Source organism: Notolabrus celidotus, chromosome 9, assembly GCF_009762535.1.
Source record: "Notolabrus celidotus isolate fNotCel1 chromosome 9, fNotCel1.pri, whole genome shotgun sequence".
Taxonomy (NCBI): domain Eukaryota; kingdom Metazoa; phylum Chordata; class Actinopteri; order Labriformes; family Labridae; genus Notolabrus; species Notolabrus celidotus.
The window spans coordinates 31,726,179-31,741,406 of record NC_048280.1 but is presented as its reverse complement, the minus strand read 5'-3'; the positions used below and the strand labels follow the sequence as shown (position 1 = coordinate 31,741,406).

At 38.1% G+C, this 15,228-nt stretch overlaps 1 protein-coding gene across 1 annotated transcript; it reads left to right on the top strand.

The window, feature by feature from the left end:
- The first annotated feature begins 2,664 nt into the window (after positions 1-2,664).
- On the top strand, positions 2,665-14,833 carry vamp8 (vesicle-associated membrane protein 8 (endobrevin)). The gene is made up of 3 exons (XM_034692585.1): positions 2,665-2,859; positions 7,278-7,445; positions 13,008-14,833. The coding sequence occupies exons 1-3, from the start codon at positions 2,845-2,847 to the stop codon at positions 13,188-13,190; spliced, it is 366 nt and encodes a 121-aa protein (XP_034548476.1). The 5' UTR covers positions 2,665-2,844; the 3' UTR covers positions 13,191-14,833.
- Positions 14,834-15,228: the final 395 nt, after the last annotated feature.

Genomic DNA, 15,228 nt, shown 5'->3' with positions numbered 1-15,228 from the left:
ACGTAGTAGGGGCCGCCCCTTAACCAATCAGGACAGAGGATTGGAGATTAGCTATGATTGGTCAGTCATAACGGAAACAGGGGAATTATTACATTGCTTGATACAAAGGCATTGGAAAACAAAGAGATTTTGCAATAGTCTCAAATTACTTCACTTACTGATGAGTACATATGGGCATTATGACCTTTTCTCCAAACCCAGCAGAAAAAAAGTAATGTTTTTTACACCATTCCTACCAACGGCAGCTTTAAAGGCAATTCAATCAATCTTTATTTATACAGCACCACATCACAACAAATGTTATCTGAAGACTCTTTCCGAACAGAGCAGGTCTAGACCTTACTCTATGTTCTATTATTAACAAAGACCCAACATCAAGACAGGTTAAGATCCAGTCCCATCTTACAGACAGGACTCAGTCTGATCTCATCTTAATCCACCATGAGCAGAGCACTTTGCAGTATTTAGCAAGTTACAGTGGCAAGGACAAACTTCCCTTAACAGGCAGAAACCTGCAGCAGGACATCTACCTATATGTCATGCCAAGGAAGGCAGCTGCAATGAACAAAGTGTACAGTCAGGTTTACACATTAAGCACAATGGGTTTACTGCAATAGGTGGACCAAACCATTCAACATGAATGAACATGATTGCTGCTTGTGAGTTGCAGAATATTACACATTGAGTTAAAGCTTTATCAATGTAGAACACAGAATGCACAGGTTACAGAGGATTCCTAACAAGACAGCAGAAGTGATCCAGCTGAAACATGCAGAAGACAAGACACATGAGTGAAGCTAGTTATGTCAATGAAACATGTTTCAGGGCATCCACACACAGGTTAAGATCAACACAATCTTGTATTATAATTGCATTAAGCAGAGAGCTAGTTTCATAAAATGGTACTGCATGTCTTTTGTTTGCCTTGCCTTTGCTCAGTCTGTTTGTTTCATTGAAAACTAAAGGTCATAAAATACCTGTTTAATGCTTCAGAGCTCTTAATTCGGGTATGAAGAATACAAAATGTGACTAAACAGTGTGACAATTTTATCTTCATGAATCACTTTTAAGATCTGAAGTCATTACAAAGGATCGGAACACCTTGGTGTGACGCCATCCCTCGGATGAGCAGGTAGAGCTCACCAGGTAGTAAAACATGCAGCAGTAAAGAAAACAAAGGGAAGTGGGCTTCAAAATAAAAGCATATGATTTTAAAATTACAAAAGGTGAGTAAAAAAAAAAAAAAAAAATAAACATAATGATCACTGAGTGAAAATAAGAAGTTCAGTGATTACATTCACTGCTTAATTCGTTTGGATTGTATTGTACTCCTTTTATTTAAATTAACCCCTTCATTACATCATGGCCCTTGTCTTGGGGTCTTTTTTTGTTTGTTTGTTTGTTGGTTTGTTTGTTTGTTTGTTTGTTTGTATTTTCTTAATTCATATTAATTAATTTTTCTCTTTCTTCTCATGATTATTTTTTAAATCTTGTAAGTGCAAAATGTTTCGGCTTTCACTTGTTTTATTCTCGTTAATTCCCCTCTCCTTGTTTTGTTGTTCTACGTTATCTATTTGTTTCTGTCTTTTTTAGTTGCTGCCTGTACAAAACTAGTTTAGTGTGCTTATCTGTTTATAACTTCAATATAATGGTATAAAATATATATATATATATATATATATTTTTTTTTTTAATAAAAAGAAGTTCAGTGATTAAAAGTAAAATTAAAAAGCAATAAAGAGCTTTCATACAATAACATTGTAACACAAAGTGATGTCCATAAAACTACTTAAAATAGAATTAATTAAGAAAAATATCTAAACTAGACATCCTAATCCCACCCCCAGCCCCGACCCCACAATCCTAAGGTTAAGAACACAATATATGCAACAATAGTAATAAAAACAATAAAAATAAAATAAATAAATCGAATTAAAAATTTAAAAAAGAAGTTAGTAAAATATAGAAATATAATACATATAGAAAATATTACATGAATCAGAGCCCAGTTTATTTCATGAAACAATAGTCTAATTTTCAGAACTGGTATTCTCTTGGTTTATAATTAAGGCAAATTGTAAATGTGATAAAGTTCCTTATACAAGTTTTTCCTTTAATCTATTTATATTCCTCCTCTTTTAGTTTTTTGCCTGGATAAATTAGTTAATACCTATTCCCCTTGACTTGTGTGTTCTTTAAGTTTACATTCAGTACAACTTTTTCACTTTGGAAAGGTGTCAGGAACTAGTTTAGTGTGCTTATCTGTTTATAACTGTATCATAATGGTATACAAAAAAAACTATAAATATATTGTTAAAAAAAAGAAATAGAAGTTCAATGATTACAATGAAAATAAAAAAAGCAATAGAAATATATTACATGAATTAGAGCCCAGTTTCTTTGATTAAACAACAGTCTAATGTTCAGAACGGGTATTCTCTTGGTTTATAATTTAGGTAAATTGTAAATGTGATAAAGTTGGTTGTTAAAGTTTTTCCTTCAAACAATTTATTTTCCTTCTCTTTCATTTTTTATTGCCTGGATAACTTAGTTAATACCTATTCCCTCTTTTTTTTTTAAAGTTTACACAAAGTATTATTGTTTCACTTTGAAAAGGTGTCAGGAACTAGTTTAGTGTTGAAGTCTACTTGACTCTCGATACGAAAGAATTCAGCCCGAGGGAGAAAAAACAACAACCAGGAAGTTTCTCAGAGGAGGAAACGAAGCCGCGCTGGTGGAGTACATACTTGGAAGTCTTAAACATACTTTTAAAGTATTTAAACAACAACTTAAACCTTTGAAAAGTCCATTTGGTTGCGGTCGAAGGGCATTGACTCCAACAACATGGACATTGATCAGGTAGGTGTTTGCTGAAGCTTGTGTTTTGTTGTTTAGAAGTCCTCCTCCGTCATTATGAGTAACGTCAGCACGCAACAGGTGGGTTCAGGATAGAATAAGAAACAAAGGACTTAGCTTTTAAAATATAATGTAATATACTCACTAAGTTTAAATTATTGAGAGAGTAAGTCCAACACTGTTCAAACAAAATGGCCTAATAACACTACAGTCCATACAGCCCAAGGTGGGAATGCAGTCACTCCTCTGTGATCATCATGGCTTGAAAATCTTCCTTATACTGTGAATTACTTCACTGTATGTAAGGGTTACTTTGCAGAACTTGTGAAAAGTCGGTTTTTATTTACCAAACAGACTCAAGTGGCTCCCTGTCGGCTGAGCCCGGCGCCTTTAAGTAGGCCTAACCCCATGGAACAATGCAGAGACTTCATGCTGACATGCCTTGCCTACCAATAGAGATAAAACAATACCTCTGCCACATTCTTACACCCATATCTTTCCTTTATAAACCAGTCTTACAAACTCATCTCAGAAAACATAATCTCTGTCACTATGAAGCACTATATTTTAGTGCAACCTTTAAATTTGAATTTAAAGCTCACTTCTTGCTTTTATTTTGAAAGCCTGTACAGAGTGGAGCAGATGATGGTACACCTTGTTGTGCTGTGATGAGAGGGAAACCATCAAACTGAGTTCTCTTGTGGCCTGCAGATTTTCTTTCTGCATGTGGTCAATTCAATCCCTGCACCGACAGATTAGCCATTTCACATTTGACTAGATTAGGAGGTGAGCAGGGAGTTTTTTTTTATGGCCTACCACAACAAATGTGATCCATCCTCTGCCTTTGACAGCTGGGCCTCAGAAATGGATTTTCATTAGGCAAGGCAAGGCAGCTTTATTTGTATAGTGCATTTCATACACAAGGGCAACTCAATGTGCTTTACATTAAAACATTAAAAGCATTGGAAACATTCAGACAGGCATAAAAGAACACAATTAAAATGACAATTACAATAAAACATAGAAAAGAAAAGGAAAATTAGAAATATATTAAAGTAAATTTAAAATTCGCATTTAAAGTGAGTTAAAATGAGTTAAGATAGGAAGGCAGTGGCAAATAAAAAATGTTTGATTTAAAAGAGGTGAGAGTTGGAGCAGACCTACAGCTTTCAGGGAGTGTGTTCCAGATATGTGGTGCATGACTAAACGCTACTTCACCATGTTTCATTCTGTTGTTCTTTTGTATTTATAGTTGATGTTATTATTATTATATGTATATTTTTATCTGTATGCCTTATTCTTATGCCTTGTACAAAGAGAGCACAGTTTACCAAGACAAATTCTTTGTGTGTTCAAGCATACCTGGCCAATAAAGCTGATTCTGATTCTGATTCTGAATCAAGGGACTGAAAGCAGACCAGTACCTGATGACCTCAGAGGTCCAGACGCTTCATAAAGTAGCAGCAGATCAGCAATGTATTTTGGGCCTAAACCATTCAGTGGTTCCATTCAAGATTTTTTTTTTTATATAAAAAGACAGCACTTCCTTCTGTATCCAAACACATGCCAAATGTGCCAGCTACATGGAAGACACCACATTTGTTGGTGCACTGTTGGAATTGTCAAGTTTAAAATAAGTTTAAAGTCAGTTTCTGTGCACAGCAAGAGAGAGCATTTCAGTAAAAAGATACCTTAAGACATTTCAGACCTCCAACGGGTTAAACATATGAATTGTATTCACAATACTTGCCTGTACTCTCTGTGAAAGCTGACATTTGATAGCCTTTAGCCATTCAGAGGGACTCGTTGAACCAAAATAGATACCAGAAGACAGAGAGAGAGAAAGAGAGAAAAGAGGAAATACATTAGGCAGGTAGAGTTACAGCAAAGAATGTGATAAGAATGCAAATAACAATTATATCAGAGGCAATAAGGAATGGAAAATATGTCAAACCAGATGCACAAATAACTCTAAATGATCCAGGTTAAAAGCAGCAACACAGTCACAGGTCTGTAGAGGTGAGTTAGGTATAGATTAGATTAGATCAGGGGTTCCAAAACTTTTCAGCCCCCAAAATATAGATGCCAAAGACTCGCGACCCCCACGGTCCCTCAGAGTGATTCAGTATGGTTTCATTTAGCTGGTCTGGAGAAAATTAGCCTACCTATATGAGCATGTGTCTGTGTTTCCTGTGCTGTTATTCTAACCTACTGCTACTGATGCTTTTGATAATTAACTGTTCACTAACCCTAAACGTAGGAGTCATCTGGCAAAAAGAAAGGCAGAAAACTCAATACATTTTCTATTTTCAAGGTTATATTTCAAGTTAAGCTTCTATTTTTGTCGATATATTTTACTGTAATGGGTAAAATGTTCTACTTTTAGACAACTTTACTAAAAAAACATTCTGGAAGACATCTCACGACCCCCTATTTGTGTCTCCCAACCCACACATTGGGAACCCCTTGATTAGGGATGCACCGATCTGATCCTGGTATCGGATATCGGCTAGATCAGACTCAAAAAGCTAGATCGGATATCAGTGACAAGGGGCCGATATATAGTGCCGATCCATATGGCAGATCTCTTCATCTCAGTTTTATGCTTTTCTGTGTTTACAATATCTATTGGTTATGCAGATTAACTCACTAGACTGCTGGTACACATTTATAATCTCTTGAATAATGATACTGTCAGTTTAAAAATGTTTACTTTATTTTGGTTTACAAAATCAGAAAAGCATGAAGTTACTAAAACATGATTATATCCTCATATTAAGGAAAAGAGAGTGTTAAATCAATACCAAGATCAGATCGGCTAGTATCAGTATCGGCAGATACCAAAGCCCAGGTATCGACATTGGTATCGGGACCTAAAAAGTAGGATCGGTGCATCCATACCCTGGGTTAGATGATACTGCGTGAACTGATGGCACCGAAGAGAAAAAGAGTGAAGGGAAAACAGGAAAGGACAGGAGGTGGTATAAAAATAAACATGCAAGTGAAAAGTGAAGGAATAACCTCATGAGGAGAAAGAAGGAGAAAAGTAGAAGGATCGGGGAGATGGAGGGCGAGAGGGCAGGCGGAACATGACGCAGCAAAATCATCTGTTTCCTAGAGACAGCTTTGTTTACAGTCTGCTGCTGGCTCTTGAGACATGGCAGTCTCTCTCTGCACATACAAACATCACACTGCTTTGAAATCACTTTAATATGAACTGTGTAGGATCACAGCTTCTCCTCATATTAATGAGCACAGGCACTTTATACCAGGCGTCACCAGAGACGTAAGAACGAGCGTATGACAGCCAGCAGGTTGGGCTGACATGTGCAGCAGCTTAGAGGACTGAATGGACACTCAAAGCCAACAGCAGTTATCATACGTGATGAAGCCGGACTATTACCAATCCTTTAAGGACTTTAGTGGCTATTTATGGTTCAGTAACTCACAATAAACATACTGCACATGAGTTTTGGTTCTTTATTAAATAACATTTTATGTAGAACTATTTAGTACGTATTCTGTGGTTTGCTGTTGTGAAAGCATAACAAATACATGAAATAGTTAACTTTGTATTGTTAAATCACTATTTTTCCCTTCATTTGAAGCTCTTTTTTAGACTACAGAAAAGGTTAGGATGTTGATAAGTCAAGTCAAGTCAACTTTATTTATATAGCACATTTAAAAACAACCAGTGTTGGCTAAAGTGCTTTACAAGATAAAAAGTAAAAATTACATGAAGACAACAATAAACAACAACATAACAGGATATTACTGTCCTCTTCACGAACAGAAGGCCAAAGAGAAGAGATGGGTCTTCAACAAAGATTTAAATCATTCAACAGTTGGGGCCGATCTTAATTGGAGTGGCAAGCCATTCCAGAGCTTGGGGGCCGCTGCTGCAAAGGCTCGGTCTCCCCGGGTTTTAAGGCGACTTTTAGGCACATCCAGGAGCAGCTGGTTTGTTGACCTCAGTGCTCGAGCTGGATTGTGAACATGGAGAAGAGAGAGAGCCTTGTAAGTTAAAAGTGCAACTTTAAAATCAATCCTGTGGCGGACTGGGAGCCAGTGGAGAGCACGCAGCACAGGTGTGATGTGCTCCCTCTTTTTCCTGCCAGTCAGGAGGCGAGCAGCCGCATTTTGAACAAGCTGCAGGCGCTGAATAGACGACACGACTAAGCCCACATACAAAGAGTTACAATAAGCAAACCTAGAAGCAATAAAGGCATGTACAACTATCTCTAGATCCTTGGGAGGGAGATAGGCCTTCACCTTAGCTATGAGTCTCAGCTGGAAGAAGCTGGCCTTAACCACAGAAAATATTTGTTTTCCAAATTTGAAGGCACTGTCTTCAACAATAACTTCAATAACAGCAGACATGTGTTCATGTTCATATTCATATTCTTTTTCTCCAATCCCAGGAGCGTGGAGGTGTGGAACATGAACCAGAGTCCAAGGACAAGGTGCAGACCTTGAAGGATCAGGTAGATGGAGTGAAAAACATCATGACGCAGAATGTGGACCGGATCCTGGCCCGAGGAGAGAGACTGGATGATCTAATGGACAAGTCAGAGGATCTGCAGGCGGGGGTCAGTAACTTCAAAAAAGAGTGATTGTAAAAGTTAGTTAAAATTGTACCTCCATAGCTGTATCCTGCCCATGCATCCTGTGGGTACGATGCATGTATTGATAAAGATGTTGGTAAGCTTTGATTTAAGTGATGATCATGACGTAAATGAGAACAAGAAGTCTGAACATGAACAAGTCAGGTCTTTTTCAAGTAAGCCACGGGTCACAAAGCCCAGACTATGAACTGGTTAGGTTCAACCATAGACTGTATAAAATATGGACGTAGTATCCGTGATGACACCCATCTGTTTCTGAAGAGCTGTTTTGAGACCAGGCGGCGGCAGCCATATTGCTTCTGTCGAGCCAGTGTGACGTAAAGAGGCGGAGTTTGAGCCTCCTAGCCAACAGCCGCAGTGTTCCTGCAGTCAGCTGTGCCTCTCATTGGAAGACTAGTAACCTCAATATCTTTGAAATTGCTGCGTTGGAAAAAAAATTCACACCCCTCACCGTGAGAGGACATCGATAAATGAGCTATCCAGACTACACTGGTCTTTTGTACCAGGCTGTAATGTTTATTTCTGCTGCAAAGATCGTCTTTTTTTAATGTGACTTCTGGTACTTCCGGAGCCAGCCTCAAGCGGATCCTCGTTGAACTGCAGCTTTTAACACTTCCACATTGGACTCATATTTTTAGACCGGAGGTTGCCGCTTGGGTTCAACAGAATACAGTCATTGACAACGTCATAAAATGCATCTGTACATTTTCTGCTAGGTCATGTCAAGATTTCTTACATGAAAAGTCTACCATGAGGAAGGAAAGGAGAGCTGTCAGTGAAAGTACAAATGTTTTGTACTCCAGGAAACGTTGTGTTCCTGTTGTTGTGGATGGATAAAATGTAGATGTCCTGTTGTCTCGCACAACAGACAGTTTGACTTATCATAACATTATGAATGGATTTGGTCAATTTAGCTTTGCAAGTAAGCCATGCCAGCTGACCAACATGCTTAAAACCAAGAATGGACCTAGGAGCCGATATCAACACTTAAACCTAGGGATGCAACAATTAAAGATTTTAGTGGTACGATCATTGTGAGAGAAACAATCACGGTTTCACGATTATTATGAGTTTAATTTTCCAGCAGTTTTTGAGGGTCCTTCCCCAGCTGACTCGTATCATCGACTCCTCCACAGGTTGGACGTGCACTCAGAGATCAGCGTGTGTTGTTTTATTTTCGGACACAGGTGTCATTTAGACGACCTCACCTGTACAGAATAAAAGAGGCGCACTCCAGGGAATGTTTATTTAGTCTCTTTTTCTTCTTGTGCCGTTTTGGCAGCACCTTTTCTGCTGCGCTGGACTGATTTAAAAAAAAAAAGTGCCTGCCACACGTCGTTTTAATGTTGCAGTTAAAAATTAAAACAGTGTTCTCCATGAAAACACCATCTGGCGGTACAGAAATGGGCAGAGGACGCTGCCTCACACTTTTAAATGACAGAGAAGCTCCTCACACAGGTGTCACTCATTTTTCGTTTACAAGTTACAGCGAACATCATGGACCGGTCCCTTTTTGACAGAGACAGCAGAAAAACTTGGTGTAGCGGAACCTTCACGATTAGACTAACCGTGACACTTTTAAACCCGGTTAATAGTGAAACTAATATTCACACATTAACACAATATAGAGGTGTTGATGAATGTAAAGGAGGGTCATTAACGGAGGCTTACCCTCTACAAAAAATAGGATTGTTGAGTTGAGTGTGTGTGTGTATTGAAGCTGTGGAGGATGTGTGAGTTACCTTATGTTTGTTATCCAAATGATGATAAAATCTTAAAATAAGTCTGGTTTGGGGCGCTGTTGGCCTAGCGGTTTAAGCCCCCCCATCTACAAAGGCTACAGTCCTTGTCGCAGCGGTTGCTGGTTCGGCTACTTGTCTTCCCTTAGTCTCTACTCGACAAATTTCCTTCCTCTCTTCAGCTGTTATATCCTACAATGGGAAAACATAAACTTTAAACATAGGAAAATGAGGCAGATTTTAATCATTTTAATTTAGGAAAAAAGACAATCCAAAAGAAAAGCGGTGAGGTCAAACCCTGTGTAGAGATATCAAGCTTTCATGCAACCATAGCATCAGTTTTCCCCAGACCCTCAAGTGCCTGCCCATAAATGTTGAGTTGTCAGCAAATGACGATGCTTCAATGTGTAGAGCAACAGATGAGCACTGAAACTCTTTGTGATCTGAGCAGTTTTCCTTCCCTTGAGTTTTGCATTTAGTTTTTCCCTGATCAGCTGATGCACATGATCACACTGAAGTCATTGATAATGTGTTACTAAACTTTAATTAAGGCAAGAAAGTAGGAATAGCACTCAAGTTTTAACATACCACTCAGAGACATGCTGTTGTCACCAAGTTTGTTTGGTGTTTTTCCGCCTCTGCATCCTCGCATGATGTTTAGTCAGCCAATCAGTGAAGAGGCTGAATTTTGAGGTTTTTTGCAACTGAATTCAAAACATGGCTGAACCATAACTAGGAAATGTTGTTAACCACTACAAAGGTCTTCATATGGGACCTTTAATTGTAATTTCTGAACATGAAAAGAGGATGGTTAGAGAATATTAATACTGCTTCAGACTGAAGAAATGTTCTTCTTAAGTGTGCGTTCTCTTTTTGTGAGCGAGCATGGAGGAGAGAACTTGTGGGCCACTGAAAATATATGTGTGCATGTGATGAACTCCTGATAATAATCTGGCACCCAGCAACCCTTCTTAGGTTTCATGACTGGGATAGAGGGGCTGCTGTGGCACTCATTCTCCTAATGGAGCCATAAAGGCACCACAGGAAAGAAATTCACAGCATTATTGTGTTGATAGGGTAACAACATGTGTCCTTATTCTGTTCATTCTATTGATAAACAGCAGAGCAGCTGATCTGAGTCAGAGTTGACCTGTTTTCATTTTTCTGTTATCCCTCAAATGCATCACGTAGAAATGTCAGCTCGTTGTCTACTATACATGACAGGCAGCGGGAGGAGAGACACTTTATTCAACTTTTACTTACTCATCAATATGTTGAGCTCTTTTCCAAATGATTCTTTACAAATAGAAAAGGTCTGAGAGAAAGGCAGGTAGAAATGTATTGCAAGGAAGAAGGGCCAATCACAACCAGTCATTGCTATTAGGCCTTTAGGGGCAGCTGTGGCTTGGTGGTAGAGTTGGGAACTACAGTTGTGCTCATAAGTTTACATACCCGGGCAGAATTTGTGATTTTCTTTTTTTCCCATTTTTCAGAGAATATGAATGATAAGAGAAAAACATTTTTTTCACTCATGGTTAGTGGTTGGATGAAGCCATTTATTGACAAACAACTGTGTTTACTCTTTTTTATATCATAATGACAGAAAAAACAAAATCATGAATTCTGCCAGGGTATGTAAACTTATGAGCACAACTGTATGTCCAAGTTCCAGCCCGATTGAAAAAGACTTCTTGTTTTATATATATATATATACATTTTTATCCCATCCATGAACAGGACATACATCTTAAACATACATTACATACATACATTACCTACAGTATACAAAACACAAACAAGATGAGTAAAAGAAAGAACAGTTCAACAAACGAAAACAGAAGGACGACAGAGGTTGGGGGGCATCAAGAAATACTTAAAGCATGTTTGAAGTTTGTGTAAAGTTTAAATACATGTTAATATGGCTGATTATAAAAATAATTAAACAATCAGAGAACTAATATCATAATTACTCTGGTAAGGAGTTCAAGAATCATCAATCAATTAAGCTTTATTTATATTGCACATTTCATACAAGTCAAATGTAACCCAAAGTGCTTTACAGCGATTGAAAACAAGAAAGAAGCAGAAATAAAATAATGGAAAGACATATTAAAAACTAAAAATGGGTTTTTAAATAGAGAATAATGCACACCAACAACAATAAAATATGTGTAATTAAAATAAGTTAAAGTGTCAGATTAATATTAAGAATAGAAATATTTAAAATAAATGCATTTAAAAGGGTAAGGATAAGAGTTGAAAATAAAATTAAGGCTAAAAATGTCAATAAAACTGAGTAGATAAATTAAAATAAATAAATACAAATAAAATAAGATAAACAGTTAAAATTAGTAAAATGATAAAGCAACATTTAAACCAATATTACAGTAAAAGGTAAGTAATCAAATTGTAAAACCCTACATAAAAGCCAGACTGAATAAATATGTTTTTAGTTTACGTTTAAAAGTCTCAATATCTCTATCAAGCGTGCCGGATACGGCCCTGGTGGTGAGGCTTTCAGCAGTGTGACTGCCCCCTGGTGGCTGGCTGCAGTATAGGTCAAAAAATCCGTCTCCCCCATTCATTTGAATGGGGGAGCAGTCAAACTTTCAAAAATAAATACACGTCGTACGAATGTTTCTCACATCCGTATGCTGTGGTTATATGTAGTTAGTATTTGACTGTTTTGTGTCCAAGGCCTCTTTTTTCTGAAAAGTTTATTTTTCGTTAGTTATTAGAGTTAAAAAAAACGGGGTTTTACTTAGAACCAAACTTCAAAGGACACACAGCGTCTTGTGACGTTACGCTGTAGGGTAGAGCTTATTACAGTGGCTTCACAGGCTCTGGCTGCACAATGGCTGCGCCCAGGAGAGGGATTTTTTGGCTTCAGAACCGTACAACGGGAAGAGGCGGAGCAACGCTGACAATTTTAATATACAGTCTATGATCTCTATCAGCTCCCCTCAGATCCTCCGGCAGGCTGATCTGTAGTTTAGGAGCGTAGTTGCTGAAAGCAGCGTCACCAAATGTTTCTGTTCTCCTCTGAGGAACTGCTAAAGGAGAGGAGCCAGAAGATCTGAGAGGCCTTCCTGGTTTATACACTAAAAGCATCTCAGAGATGTAGTCTGGTGTGAGGCCATTCAGCGCCTTAAAAACTAGTAAAATAATTTTAAATTCAATACGAAAAGAAACAGGCATCCAATGTAAAGATTTTAAAATAGGCATAATGGAAGGATCTAACTGTATCCCACAATCCATTTAATCCCTGATAGAGATTTATTAATATGGCAGCAGCTCGCTCCATCCCCGATTAGGTCTATAATTTCTTCTCACCAGCTGCACACACTGAAACAGGTTGGCGTTTGAATCTTCCAATTCAGAACAATTCTCTGTTTAGCAGCTAGACAACCCAATGTTACAAATTTCCTCCGTGTCACAGATAACCCATCTATTTTGTCACCTAATATTCATAATGAAAAACATTTAGGAACAACAACATGAAGGATCTCTTTGACAGCGTTTGTCACAGCTGACCAGAAGGAGTTAAATTCAGGGCATTCCCATAGACAATGTATGAGGCTTCCTCTTTTACCACAGCCATGCCAGCATCTGTCTGAAAATGGTGAATTCATTTTGTTACATTGAACAGGGGGCCGATTGAACACGACTTCATCAGAGTGACGACAAGAAACTTTACAGGGTGGCTTCACCAAGTAATTGAACCCCTTTGCCAGGAAACCGTGATGTGTTGTTGGGATTAATTTGTCTAATCTCTCTCCTCGATCAGGCTCAGCACTTCAAGCAGACTTCTCAGAAAGTAGCTCGCAATTACTGGTGGAAGAATGTGAAGCTGATCGTGGTCATCGTGGTGGTCGTCCTCATCATCGTTCTCATCATCATCCTGCTAGCAACCGGAGTGATTCCTGTCGGCACTCCATTGCCTTCAATCACTCCAACCAAAGCACCATAAACGCCCTCACACGAATGAAGAACAGATCAACATAATGAAATCATAAACAGTCTATGATCACTGAAGACATGCCTATTATACAGTTTTAATTTAGCAACACTGACTCAGGTGAATCATTCCTGTCTGGTGAACTCTTTGTTACTTTAGATTCTTCAGATATCTGTCCTGCTCTCGTTGTAATTAAAGGACTTTGGTGCGAGTGACTTTAATGGCTTTTTAAACCTTTTTCACAACACAAATCCATCCCGGCCATTTTTTGAATTTTAAAGAAATTAAACCAAAATCCATTTTTGCTGCTCTCATTCATCTTTATCAGTCCTCACTATCGAACTGTTACACCATCGAAGCTCAGTTCATCCAAACAGAGAGGAACTAACCTGAGTCAGTGTAACTGCAGCTGATAGACGAGGACTCCTTGGGCATCGTACAAGTCACAATATTTATTTTGAGTGTTATCATTCATCTGCATCTTTAAAAAAAAAAAGACAGTTTATATTGTTTAAAAGGCAAAAATTGCAGAATCAGGAAGAAAAATAGCAACTTTTTTTCTCTAAAATTGGAAACATGCTTCAGTGTAAAACAAGTTTAGGTCACAGCTTGTTAGAAATGGCTTGATTGCGTGTCGTATCTGTATGTTTCAGTTTGTGGGCTTGTTACTTTCTAAGTTCTTCCTGTTTCTTTGTAGCTCTGCAGCGGTACTCATCCTGCTGAAATTCCAGTTTGAAGTATATGCACTCAGCACTACCTTGGTTCCCTTTTAAGAGGAGCGGGGTCCATATGCTAAAAAGAATACACAGAAACAACTGTTTTGCACATGTATCTTTAAATGTAGATCATATACAAGTAGATCAGCTGGTCAGTGCTTCATTTTCTACAATTTGTTTTAACTCTTGTACAATTTTTAATGTGTGACTTTTGATACCTTATAATCAAACCACCGGGGTCAGCAGTCAAAGGTCTTTTCACACAGCTTACCAGCTGTGAGAAATCACTTCCACCCCTCCTTATTGAATCATGTCAAATAGTTACAGTTAATAACTTGATTACTTGTCTCTGAAACAGGGAGTGTTCGTTTCTTAGATCTAGGTCTGAAGTAAAGTTTTTATGTTTCTCTCTCCTCTCCTCTCTCTGCTGTTACAGAACCAAATTATCTTCAGAGTGGTCAAATGATCCCTTTATGATCTGTAAATAGTCGGTTTATTTTCTCCCAACATTTAACCAGATCGTCCTTTAAATTATCTGTTTATTTAATACTTTATATCATGGTGATTTCTGTATAAATAGGTGTTCAAGGAATGATTAACCATGAAATGGTACAGTTGCATTGTTGTTGATTATTTTCAAAATGAAGGCATAAATTCGGCTGTGTTGAAACACATCATGTATTGTGTTTTTTTGCACAGCTCTGGGGTGCAATATTCCTAAATCCTCTGTCTGGTTAAATGCGCACACAGCTGTGCTGGACCACATTATTCCAGGCTCAAGCTGCAGCAGGTTTTTCATGTATTAAAGGCTCTTTAACCCTTGTCAGTTCTCAGAACAGACATGTTCTGCAGTATGCTGTAGCTGAATGTTGGATTAGCAGGGCCTTACTCTGACATCTGTTTTAATGGTTTAATTTAAATAAAAAGTATTTACCTCTGCTCTTGTGTGATGGTTTTCCTTCTTTGTGGAATATTTTAAAGATCTACTCTCAGAAACTTTTGGTATTTGTCTGACGAGATTCAACAGAAGCCTTTTAGTGACTCCTGGTTACACCTGCCCATCTTTGTGTCTCTGCGTAGATTTTACCATTGAAACTTTTGGAGCCACATAACTTCAGTTCCTGCAGCAAACATCCTGAGAAGTTGTTTGTGATCAAGTTCAGCTATCCTGTGAGACAGCTGGTTTCCATAACAGAGTGAAGCAATCACCAAGGTTGTGCCAACAGCTGCTCAACATGCAGATTTTAGGAAGAAAAAAAAGGATTATTTTTATACATCATTCAGGCAACATGAACATGTCTGGGATTTGTTTTAAGAAATGAAAAAAAAAGGGG

Excerpts from the sequence above, each read along its gene's own strand:
- vamp8 (XM_034692585.1), top strand. Across the intron at positions 7,446-13,007 it reads CAGAGGATCTGCAGGCGGGG|GCTCAGCACTTCAAGCAGAC; the intron begins GTCAGTAACTTC and ends CTCCTCGATCAG.